This window comes from Chionomys nivalis, chromosome 9 (assembly GCF_950005125.1).
Source record: "Chionomys nivalis chromosome 9, mChiNiv1.1, whole genome shotgun sequence".
NCBI lineage: Eukaryota > Metazoa > Chordata > Mammalia > Rodentia > Cricetidae > Chionomys > Chionomys nivalis.
This window is the reverse complement of record NC_080094.1, coordinates 54,716,816-54,729,785: the sequence shown is the minus strand read 5'-3', so window position 1 is coordinate 54,729,785 and position 12,970 is coordinate 54,716,816. Positions and strand designations below refer to the sequence as shown.

The window sequence follows — 12,970 nt, the reverse complement described above, 5'->3', positions numbered from 1 at the left end:
AGAGCGGTACCCACAATTATACTGTGCAGAATCCCGAGCCCTCCGCTTCCACAGTTCATTTCTTGGCTCCGCCCCACAGGCGTCGATCGCCCAATCAGGAACTAATCTGCAGACCGCACTCCCTTCCCTAGGCCCCGCCTCCCGGCGCCGCTCGGCCCAGGCTCTAGTTCGCGTTTTGAGCCGCTGGTGCCACCATAGCCGCTACTGCTGCGGCTGCCGCGGCGGAGCTAAAGCCGTCGAGCGCGATGCCCGAGGGCGCTGTGAGCTGGGCCTGAGCGAACGGGGGCGCTGACGAGTATTGAGAGCTTTTGGAGCGGGTGGTGGGTGTCGGGGGATTGGAAGAGAGCTCCCAAGGCCAGGGTGGGGGAGGGAGGTTCCCGTATCAGATCGGGTCAGCACGAGCCCGGGCGGCCAGCACGGTGTCCCGGCCCCCAGCGGACCGCTCGGGTGACTTCGGCGGCCTCCTCCCTTGGACACCGCAGTTACCATGGGAACACTTGGGCTGTAACCGGCGCCAAACCCTGGTAGAACCCATCCCATTCTTCAGTTAAACGCCTCTGGCTGGCGTGGGCCTGACATTTCTTCACTCTAGGGGGTCGTCCTCCCTTCCTAAGAAATCTAGCTGGCTAGGGTGGAGATGAGGAGTGAGAAAGAACAGGGCAATGCCCAGAGTAAGAGCGGCTGACTGGCAGAAGACACCTACTGTGATGCCAAGGTTGCTTCTGCCATCTCAGGCCAGTGAAAGTGCATATCCGAAGGCCCTGCTGATAGAGAAGGCAGTACCACTGTTGAGGCAAGTCCTAAGGCTAGGCCAGGGACTGTCCTTAGGGGCTCCTCCTTATAATGGCTGGGGAAGGGTCGACCATTACCAGCCGCATCAAGAACTTGCTGCGGTCCCCATCCATCAAATTACGCAGAAGTAAAGCAGGAAACCGGCGAGAAGACCTCAGCTCCAAGGTGAGTCCTACTGGGAGCCACCTTTTTCAACTCTACCCTCTGTTGCACCTTGTTATTTTTTCATCTTTCTCTTTCTTGGGGGGGGGGGGGGAGATAATGAAATTCCTCTGTTGGCTCTAAAAGATCAAACGGGTTTATCTATAACAACCTGATTTGAAGTTGGATGAACAACAGCGTGCGTGGGTGGGCATGCTGAGACTCAACCGTGGGAAGATGTGCATAGGACCTCAGTTCAAACTAAGTGTGTGCTTGGGGAAGATAGTTGACATGTTATGACTCAGTTTCTCTTCTTGGGAGAGGACAGTGAGATCACCTAGATGTGAATAATGGGGATGTATTAGTGTAACAGTTGGGGTTATGCCAGCTATACTTGCTTAAAGAAATATACGGAAACACTTCATTAGAGATGTCAAAACAATTTTATGACAAGCTTGATGATGCATGCCTGTAATCCCAGTATTAGCGAGTCAGAGGCAACTTCAACCTGGTCTATATAACAAGTTCCAGGCCAGCCAGGGCTACATGGTTAGACCTTGTCCTGTCTAAAAAAGATGAAGAAGGTTGGACTGGCAAGATGGCTCAGCTGGTAAGGACACTTGTCAACAAGCCTGATCTCTGGATTTGTACTCCTCGGGCTCATGTAATGGAAGGAGTAAACCAACACCTAGGAGCAGTTCTCTGACCTCCGCACATGCATGCACACACGCACACCCACAAAGAAATGAATGTTTTTTTTTAATCTCTTCTAAATTTATTTAACTGGAACTTTGCTTCTTGGTTTCTCATATAATATGAAGGAACCAAGTGTGTGCCAGAAAGACAGCTTCACTGGTTTGTGCTTATACACAGCCCATCCTGGTTACTGTATGCCCACATCCTTTTCTGGACAAATGTTACATGGTCCTGTCTGGGTTCACACTCTACAAACTTCAGTGTCCCGGGTGCTGGAACTCTGGCATGCCCATCTTATGCTTTATTCAGATGCTGATCCCTACAATTTTGGGCATACAACAGTAGAATACATTTATTTACTCTCTTGAGGGAATCTTGAGCATTGTCTACAGGATCAGATTAGGTTTTTGTCTTATTAGCAGCCTGCAAACACAATAGCTTTGTAGTACAAGGTTGCTACCGACAGAGGCCTTTAAGACAGCAGCATTTTATTGCCTTGCCTGTGACTCTTCAGAGATGATCAACCCTGTTGAGGAAAGACTTAGAGTTTAATGTACAACATGACAGAGTTCTTGGAGGACTTACTGCATCCTTTAGCAGAGCTGTCATTGCTTTGGGAAAGTGAACAGCTTTCCTGTATATTCTAGCAGGGATTCTATTGAATTAAAATTTGCCACGTTTTTGTGGTGGTGGTTAGGACCTTTTTCAAGGACCCTCATTAATAATTGTTCCTATTCTCTAGAGACAGAAGAACGAGCCCTCCAACTTAGAAACTCCTAGGTACAGCTCTCTTTGCCCATCCCTTTTTAAAAAGCTTTTATTTATCATTATCATACTGTGATGTGTGAGCAGGTGCACATGTGCCATGGTGTTGTTGTGGAGGTCAACATGGCAAGCACTTTTACCTGCCAAGTCACCTGGCTGACCCAAAAGATGTATCCTAAGCTGCCCTCCAACACCTGATCCTCCTGCCTCTGCCTCCTCAGCATATCCTATCGCCATACACCACCACAACGGGCACCTTTGCTGCTTCAGGTCTGTGGTTACTAATGTGTTGTTCTAGAAATATGCACCAAGTTGTCAAAGGAATTACAGGGGCAGGAGATTAGGAGAGACTTGATGGAGCAAGGGATGTTTGCACTGTTGAGTCCTGAGGCAAGAGAGGGTCACTCTAGGAAAACAGTGACAGAAAACCATCTCTGGCATCACCATTTAACATCCTTGTTCCAAGTAGGAAGTCAGTGCTGACCTTTTAAATGGTGTGACTGAGCATGAGCTGTCATTGTGTACCTGGCACATGACCTTCTTCCATGAAGGCTTTCTACTTAGGCTTGTTGTAAAAGCTTGCTTTATGACCCACATAAGACCTGGCCCATGAGTTTCCCTAATGCATGGTAACTAAGGTAACTATGGCATGGATTTGTGGACACTTGATTGTTTTGTTTTGTTTTATGAGACATGGGTCTTAATATGACCCAGACTGGCCTGGAACTTCCCATGTAGCCCAGACTGGCTTCAAATTGGAGATCCTCCTGCTTCAGCCTCCTGCGTGCTGGGATAGTTATATTATACCACTGCACCTGACCATGGTAGCTAATCTTGAAACAAAACTTGAAGATAGCCGGGCGGTGGTGGCGCACGCCTTTAATCCCAGCACTCGGGAGGCAGAGGCAGGCGGATCTCTGTGAGTTCGAGACCAGCCTGGTCTACAAGTGCTAGGTCCAGGACAGGCTCCAAAACCACAGAGAAACCCTGTCTCGAAAAATAAAAAAAAAAAAAACTTGAAGATAAAAAGATAAAAAGGGTTGAAGATAAGGAAGGAGGAATTAATGGCATTATGCAGCTCTCAACTCAGGTAGATTCCTGTTTTAATTTTTTTTTTTTTGAGATAAGATCTTGTTATCCAGTAGCCCAGGCAGACCTCAGACTTGTGATTCTCTTGCTTTGGATCGTACCATTCTGTATTACAAAATTATCCACTCATTTGTAGCTCTGTCTCCATATCTTCCAGAACAGAGGGACGTCTCTGATTAGTTCTGCTACTTCGAAACCAATTTCTAGTTGTCCCTTTATGTGTCTCTTCAGTTGCTAAAGGCAGCAGAGAACTGTTCCTTACAGTGCGAGCTACGCAGTGGGTAGGAAGGTAGCACGTGGCTGAGACAAAGATGTCTACGCAGATGAGCTGGATGTCCAGAGGGTAAGAGATGAGCAGGAAGAGTTGTGTCTTCCCGAGAAGTCAAAACCTGGGGTAATGGGATGACTGAAAGGAACTAGAGAGGACACTGCTCCTTAAGGGTTTTTTATTTAGGAGAGAGCCATTAAAATATGGTTAAATATGGCTTAAAGCTGAGACGAGAGAGCCAGGAGTAAAGGTGGGGTTTAATGACTCTAGGGAGAGTAGATGAGCAACGAGATCTTATCAAGTTTTGTCACGGGGAAGGTGCTTTCTACAGTGGAGTAAACTGGAGAAGACCAGCAGGCGACGCCACGCCAGGTTTGCAGACTCTCGAAGAGCTGGCCGCTCTCTTCAGTTGTGAACCTTTCAAGCCCATCGATCCTGGGTGTTTGTCACTTCCCGCCTCCCGTCTCTGCTGAGGCTGTGTCTTCTTTAGGAATGAAATGTGTGTGCTCTTGGTAGCTAATCCTTTTCTCTCCCCCTCTTTTCCTAAGTTTCTGGAGATTTTTGTGTAGAGGGAGCCTGGGTGGTTCTATTTTTACAAGGGACAGAAATGGACTGAGGCTGAGCAGGCAGGATTGAAGTTAGGGACACAAAAGGATTCCTGTACTAAGTGGTAGTTTTAAAAACCTTTCTTAGTCACTGTTAATCTGGTCTAGGTTGTATATTATTTGTTCAGATTTTCTTCTAGCCCAGCTTTAGATTGTAGAGCTATTCTTGTTCTTTTCCTGCATGATTATATGCTGTTGCTTTGGGCCTTTAGTATGCGCTTGCTCTAAAGAGTGTGTAAGTAGGTTTCATGAAAGAGTAAGACTAGCAATAGTCTAATTTCAGCCTTTGCCTCAGTATTTGAGCCCAGATATTAGTATCAAAAGCCTTTTCTGCCTTTTTGGTAGCGGGAAACATACTTATTTTCAAAGCACGTGTCAATCCTAAGCTCTAGCTTGAGGCTGACAGCTTGGGAGAATGGTTAGCAGGGCCTCAGACTATTAACATTTAAGAAATAAGCATTCAGTTGGTAGAGTGCTTTCTTAACATGCACGAAACCCTAGGCCCCACCCTCAGCATCACGTAAACCAGAGTAGCACACATTGAAATCCCAGCACATGGAAGGTTGATGCCAGCCTGGATTATACTAAACCTTGTCTCAAAAAAGGAAGAAAGTAAGTAAACCCTGTTCCAGGACCCGTTCTCATATTACAGAATCAGAGCCTCTTGGAGTGGAGTTTGGTAGCTGTGTATATATTAAGTTCTGTGAGAAGCCCACTGTCAGTTATAGTACTTATGGCGGAAGTACTATGTCCCTGACATCTGTTGGCTTCATATCCAAATCCTTACTGAAGTTTATTGACAGTACACCAGTCCAGCTTGGGACATATGCTCTTTTCCTTGAGTGGATTTTTATTCTTGTCTGTCTTCTAGACTTCTAGCTGTGTAAACTGTCGGGGTGGCTCTAACAGAATTCACTGCTGAGGGCAGACCTATAGAGTCAGTTGTCTCACTAAGACAGTTCCCCAGGATAGCATCTGAAGAGCCCGTGCCAGCTCTCTGTCTCACCGTCCTTCCTAGGAATGAACAGACTTTATTGTGGGATATATACTCTCTGAACTCTCTCTCCACTTGGAATAGATGACCGGGAATAGCGATCTCTCAGCCAGTAGCTTAGCACTTCCCTCCCCACATCGCTCTGTTTTCCTGCCTCAGCTTCCCCAGAGCCAGAATTGTGGGCACTTGCCACCATGCCTGGCTGTGGTGCGCTGTGGCGCTGAGGCTGATCAAGTGTTGTGAGACCCCGGGAACAGGTGCTGCGCTTGAACAGCGCTACTTTCTGGTTTTGTGATCATCTCCCTGCTGGTGCCCCAAGCCCTTAAAATGGTTCTTACTGAGAGAGTCCTCTTTCCTGAACCCATAACACCTCTTCCTTCACTGTCTAAAAATATCCTGGCCTCTTCAGGCTGAGTGTCTCCAGAGACACTGCTCATCTCCTTGGCTGCTCACTCCAGAGTCCCTCTCACTTAGCTGGTTAGGCCAAGTTGTCCTGTTGGATCAGCCTTTAGTAATTTTTTTTTCTTTTGCAGTGCCAGGATTAAACCCAGAGAATTGATTGGTTAGGCAAACACCCTATCACCACACTCTATCATGTCCCCAAGCTCCACCTTCCCCCCATCTCACTAACTGGACCTTGGAATTTCTCACTTGGCCTCCATTTGTCACAGGTGTGCTTTCATTTCTTGAGAAGTGAGGGGCACAGGTGAAGGAGGGGCCTATGCCTGACTCTGCCCCACCCCCAAGCCCCTTGACTCTCCAGCTGGACTTGGAACTGTTATCACTGCCCTTTGGAGAACAGTCAAGGGCTTGAAATCTGGGACTATGTTTATTCAAACTAAGCTTCTCTGAGAACATGGGCTATCAAGCTGTCCTTTAGAGGATGTGTTGGTTTGACTTCATGTTCAGGCAGCAGTGTTGTTGGGGAAGCTGCAGTGTTTTCAGTAGGCTTTGTTATGTTAGACATCCACTGCGAGCTAAGCCTCTTTCTGCTGCTTTCTCAGTGCAGAGCAAAGGGTTTTCTGTCAGCTGCCTTTTCTCAGCTCTCTAGCTCTCATAGAATGCAGACCGAGGCTAACCCACTTTTTTTGGTGTTTACTGTTGTACTGTTGTGAGAATTCCATCCCTGGGGAGACATAAACAGCACCTACTCCTTCCTCATAAAGTCCCAGTGGCAAACCAAAGTCATATTCCGTCAGACTTTACTCTAGGGAGCCAGTAAGTTTATTGTGTTTGCTACAGAGCATGGGGAAGGGGTGACAGAAGTGTGGGGGACCCAAGAGCTACCATACTAGAAAGTCTTCATGAGACATGGATGATGGCTCTCCTCAGCCTCATAGATGGAACTCCTCCCATTTAGCCTTCGCAGACTGCACACGGCAGACACCTTGAGACCTGATAGTGTGCATGCAATTAAGGCGTGGAAAGTGCGAGGAGCAGCTGGGATCTCAGGGACACTGCAGTGACCCACCCCTTCTCTGAGTGAACCTCAGTAGACCACAGGTGGTTTGGTGGTAGTCTCTTGCAAGCATGGCAGCTGTTCTGCTTGGCTTTGCCTTAATTATTTATTTTTCTTAAGACAGGAACTCCCTCTATAGCCCAGACTAGCCTTGAACTCATGGTAGTTCTTCTGCCTCAGCCTTGCCTCCCAATGCTGGGATTAGAGGCTTGCGCTACCCCACCCTTAACTTCTGTTACTTCATACTTAATATTTAAAGATGAAAGGGGGCAGGGATTAAGGGAGATTAAAAGTGAGCATGACAGCCATGCTGAGTAATATGGACCCTTAGGATCTGAATTTTTGAATGTTGAGATTTTTCCACATCTTTTCTTCTTATTTGACACTTTTATCAACAACCCCATAGTGCTGCCCTTGTGTTTTTTTTTTATTTCTTTTTCTTTTACTTTCTGGGGACAAATCCTCACTAAGAATCGTAGGCTTTCTGGGTGGTGGTGGAGGCAAAGGTAGACAGATCTCTGTGAGTTTGAGGCCAGCTTGGTCTACAAAGTGAGTTCCAGGACAGGCTCCAATGCTACACAGAGAAACCCTGTCTTGAAAAAACAACAAACAAACAAAGAATCATAGGCTGGGTTCAAACTCAGCAGCTCTCTTGCTGCTCTGGCCTTCTGTGTGTTGGGAATACAGGGAGCACCCAGATGTCAGTTGTATTCCTAATGCTTCTTACTCTGGTTTTGAAGGACACTTGGAAGGGTTCTCCTCCTAGACTGCTGGGGAGTACACGTTACTCCCTCTCACCACAACAGAAACTGTGTAACGCCTTTTCAGGCCTTCCCAGGGTGTAGAACCGCGATTGTCGAAGACAGGGTTCATAAGCTCACCTCCCCTAACACTGAGGCGAGGCTGAGGGTGGTTTCTCTCCTTTTCCTTCATTCATAGTGAAGATTTAAATTTACTTGAAGATCTTGGAAGACTTCTTGCACTCTTATGGCTGATTTTTCCCCACATACATGTTGTCAAATGCTCTTTTAAAGGCGTCATGAGAAGGGTGGTTTTGTGGGGTTTTCTTTTTGTTGTTCTTTGGAAATTTTGTTTTTTATTAGTGCTGGGGTTAGGATCCAAGGCTTGATCTAATAGGCAAGTGCTGTACCCGAGAGGCAGGCCTCCCACCCTGTGCTTTGGGGTTCGAGTGTTCCTTTCCATTTGACGAGGCGCTACACTTCTCCTCAGTCTTTGAGATCTGCCTGACTGTAGTGGCGCTTCTGGCTATTTCTCCATGTGTTCGCCTGGCCTCTTACAGGTGCTGGCATGTAACAAAGAAACACAACTTTTAAAAATACAGGAACTGTAACACAGCAAAGTTTCTGCAATGTAATAGTGTGTTATGAATAATTGTTTCCACCATGCATGTTGGGGACTGAGGACTGTTCGAGTGGACAGTAGGAAGGTCCAAAACCCAAACTTAATCTTTATTCTGTACTCCTCCCAAGGTTATCTTCATTTCCAAAAGAAGCCTATCATTGCTATAGCCAGTGCACTGTGTATAGGTTGAAGGAGGTGCATTGTTAGTTTGTATTAAATACACATTTTTATCAGGGTATAGTAGCACAGGCCTTTGATGCCAGCACTTGGGAAGTGGGAACAGGAGACTGGGGACTTCAAGATCATTCGTCCTGTCGTCTAGATCCTAGAAAATTCAGCCTGGGCTACACAATACTCAATCTCAAAAACAAAAAACAATTGTGAACGCATACGCTCACTCTTTTCCATAACCTTCCCTGGAAAGGCCATTGTAATGAGTTTCTCAGCTGATGCTTTAGATCTATGGTCTAGTAACCTTTGTATTCTTGCTCCTCTTCTCACCCCCGCACTTTCCTGACTCTTTCCCCACAGCTTGCCCTGTGATACTATTAGGAAGCATTTAACTTGTGGGTCTGTGGGTAATTGAATGTCAGGTTGTTACAGCTGTGTGGTTCCAGATGCCTGTGAGCCACAAGCAATTGCTGCTGCTTTTAGAACTGGTGCGGAGTAGAAACCAACAGATGCCTTGGCCATCTCTGTGGCGGTGGGGATGGCTGGGTTTTCATCTGAGGTATTGTTTGGCAGGCTAATCGTGTCTCTCATGTTTTTTGAGCAGGGCCTAGTGTAATACTGGATCTTTCCCTCCATCTGTACCTGTTTGGTATTTTAGCCTATTGCCAACTTTGTTTTTTTAAGTCATGGAGAATGCTGAGTGAAATCTTTATTTTTGTGAAAAACAAAAACTGCCCCAAATGCGCCATGCTAGGACTGACCTGGATGATGACAGGATCAGGTGAATTTGAACACGAGCAGAAATGAGGCCACTTGCTCACCCGACTCCCTTTATCTGCATGGGTTCCAGGGTTACACATTTCCTCGAGCAGATGTCTGCCCTCACCTAACCTCAGATCTCTATGGTTTTGATTTCTTCTCTCAAGTAGTCAAGTGTGACCACACTGTAAGTGCAAAAACATGGGTCTCAAGGCACGCTCCCCTGCATTGCTCACACCCAGACCTGCCTTCCAGGACTGTGGTGAGGTTTAAATGAGATTTAGTGACCATGAAAGAGCGATGGAAGACACAAATAACTTCACAGATAGAAAGGGGTTGCTAATAACGACAGAGCACAAAGGTTTGTAGACTGTCAATGAACTTTGTTCTAATTTGCTGGCAAAATTTAATTCCTTCTAGTTTCCATTTGTGAGAAGTTCCTTTTTGCAGGTTTAGCATCATTTGTTTCAACATTTAACACATTCTTAGTATCTTTTCCTTGCCAATGATTTAACTTGTGTCGATAATACTAACTGTAAGGGTTAGTAATGTTCTGTGTTTTGGAGACCTGAGAAGTCAGGTGTCTATACTATCACTTTCTGCCTTATTCCCTTGAGACAAAATCATTAAACCTGGAAGTAGCCCAGTGACCAGCATTCTCTCCAACAATCTTCTCTTTACCCACATAGTGCCAGGGTTACAGGATCACACCAACTTTTTACATGGGTGCTGGGGATATGAACTCAGGTCCTCATACTTGTACAGCAACCATTCTTTCCTGCTGAGCCATTCCAGTCCACAATGATCTTTTTGACATCAATTATATTATAATTTATTTCTTTGCTATAGCAATAAGTTTGTTACAATTAAAAGTCAAACTAGAGGCCGGAGAGAGGGCTCTATGATTATGAGCACTGGCTGTTCTTCAAAGGACCTGGGTTCAATTCCCAGGATCTACATGGCAGTTCATAACCATCTGTGTAACTCCAGAGATTGTAGGGGATCTGACTCCCATCTCTAACCTCTCTGAACACATAGGCATGCATGTGGTGCATAGACACATATCAGGCAAAACATTCATACATGTAAAATAAGTCAAACTAGTTAATTCATAGGGATAGGAGTCCTAATTTTCCATGTTAGATCAAAGTTACTGAGGTTATGAACATATTTTGTAATAGCAATGCCTTCAACAAGGTAGAGAAATAATTTTTCTTTAGAGGAAGCTAATGACATTTATATTGAAATAATTGAGAATTATATTGGTCCTGTAATTTCAGTCAAAGAATTTTTGGGGAGTGGGAGTTGTTTCAAGGCATGTTTCCCTGTGTCTTGGCCATCCTGGAACTCATTCTGTAGACCGGGCTGGCCTTGAACTCAGAAATCCACCTGCCTCTGCCTCCTGAGTACTGGAATTAAAAGCATCAGTCTAAGAATTGAAAGTCAGTGTGAAAATATATTAGTTTTATAACCCACTAGGTTTCTAATATGGTACTGCAGTGAAATTTTTATTTAAACAATTTGGTGGAGCGGATCTTTGTGGTGCATCCCTGTATTCCAGAACTTGTAAGACTTAGGATCAAGAGTGTGTGGCCAGCCTGGGCTCAGGAGGATTTTGTCTCAGAACGGACAAATAACAACAAAGAAAAAGATACATATACAAACCCCACTAAGACTATATGAAGATGTGAGGCTATCTCACTCATACTGCAGATCCAGCATCTGGTATAATTTGGTAATACTCACTGGAAGAAACACGTCGTCTTTCATAATAGTGACCTCTTTGATGTTCTCCAAGTAGCTCTGGATAGAATGGCATACGTGTATGAAATGAGATCCCTCTATCTGTTGAAAAGAATGAAGTCAGTCTGTCTGTACTGATGTGCAATGAAGTATAAGATATATGTGGAGAGCAACAGCAAGTTGTAAAACACTCTGCTAATGATGACTTGTTTTTGTGAAAACATACATATCTAGTAGTGTATGCACAGAAAAAGTGAAGCTATAAATAGCACTGGTAAGTACTGGTAACCTCAGGGAGTGTTAGATTATGGTAATTGTCACTGAAATTCTTTAAGATTTGAATTTGAACTAATACACCTCCATTATTTTTATAAGAAGAAAAAAAGTAAAGATGAAATTTTTAATTCAGATTTAAATATAAAATATTCAAAATCAGCTGGGTGGTAGTGATGCACACCTTTAATCTCAGCATTCAAGGCAGAGACAGACAGATCTCTGAGTTTGAGGCCAGCCTGGTCTAGAGAGCAAATTCCAGGACAGCCAGAGTGACACAGAGACACCCTATCTTGGAAAACAAACAAAGTTCAGAATCTAAAATCTATACTTATTATTAGTTATGCACAAATGTTACCGAAAATGTGTCTGGTTATGATAAGCTTGGTGGTTTGGGATGTATAACATACATATTAGTATTAATGGGACATAAAAATACTTTCTTGGGGCTGATGAGATGGCTTGGTGGTTAAGAGCACAGCTCACAACTACCTGTAACTCCAGCTCCAGGGAACCTGACAGTTCTGGTTCGTGTGCTTCTTCACCCATGTGCACATACCCAAATGTGCACACACACACACACACACTGATGAAAATAATAAAATAGAACCTTCAGATTTTTTTTTCTTGAAAATCTAGGATAGCCTTGTGAGTTTGAGATGCTGTACTTCTCATATCTTTAGAAATACTTTTTTATTGATGTTTAGTCAATAAAATCTTTTGATGCGAGCCAAGTGTATAGATGCAAGCCAGGTGTGTTGGGTGCGCCTTTAATCCCAGCACTCGGGAGGCAGAGTCAGGTGGATCTCTGTGAGTTTGAGGTCAGCCTGGTCTACAAAGTGAGTTCCAGACCAGCCGGGGCTACACAATGAAACCCTGTCTTGAAAAATCAATAAACAAATAAGTTTTGATGCTTTTAAGCGACACGTGTTCTGTGAAGAGTTTACTCACGGAGTGATATAAAGAAGAGGATCATGAAGAAGTTGTCCCATAATTTCAACACGCAGAGAAGCCACTGAAAGTTGAGACTCGGGATATGTGACCTTTGAACTGATCTGTGCATGGAAGCTAGGATATCGGTATGTTTAGTAGCGGCTCCTTTTGGGAATAACCTACACTGGCAAGTGTGCCTGTTTCTGTTAGGTGAGTAGTAGGAAACTGAATTAGATTTCGGGGCTGGTGACTCTCGGCGCAGACATTTACACTTTATTTAGCTGGCAACAGGGACCCCTAGAAAGTTTTTGAGCAAGAAGAAAGGGTACAGTCCACAGGAGGGGATTTTTATATGAAAGCTCTTGCTGCCTCTGGGAAAGTGAGGAAGGCCTTCGGGTGTGGAAAGGAGTCTTGACCCCAAGTCACCATGACACTGAGCACTAGAGCCTTCCTTTCTTCCCACCGTCTTCTCAGTTGCACACTCACTTTACCCAGGCCGTCTTGGCAAGGAACTCAGTATTCTTCCTGCTGACAGCAGTGGAAACCGGGAGATCAGAGCAAACAGCTCAGCTGTGTAGATTGGGAAATGCCCCTTTTTTGTTGCTGTTTTGAGACAGGGTCTCAGGTAGTTTGAGACTGCCTTTAAGCTCACTATGTAGCTGAGTTCCTAATCCTCTTGCCATTAAGTCCCTGGGATTGCAGGTGTATGCGACCACATCTGGCTTTAATTAGGCTCTTTTGAGGACCAGACTCTAGTCCATAGAGCTTTGTGATTCTGGTCTTAGTATAGAGAAGTCTGACCTAAGAGGGGGGAAATCCCCTCCCCCACCCCATCTGAATTAAACTGTCTTATATCTTTGCTTTTCTGGTAACCACGGAGAAGTAAGAAAGGGTCAGAAGGCTTCCTCTGCCCAGGCACA

General features: G+C 45.0%; 1 protein-coding gene across 2 annotated transcripts in view; it reads left to right on the top strand.

The window, feature by feature from the left end:
- Positions 1-223: 223 nt before the first annotated feature.
- Positions 224-12,970, top strand: part of Mapkbp1 (mitogen-activated protein kinase binding protein 1) — a 53,813-nt gene continuing 41,066 nt past the window's right edge. For both annotated transcript variants that reach the window (XM_057780576.1, XM_057780575.1), the window contains exon 1: positions 224-957. In XM_057780576.1, the coding sequence (XP_057636559.1) occupies positions 844-957 (114 nt within the window). In that variant the 5' untranslated portion in view covers positions 224-843. The remainder of the gene's footprint in view (positions 958-12,970) is intronic.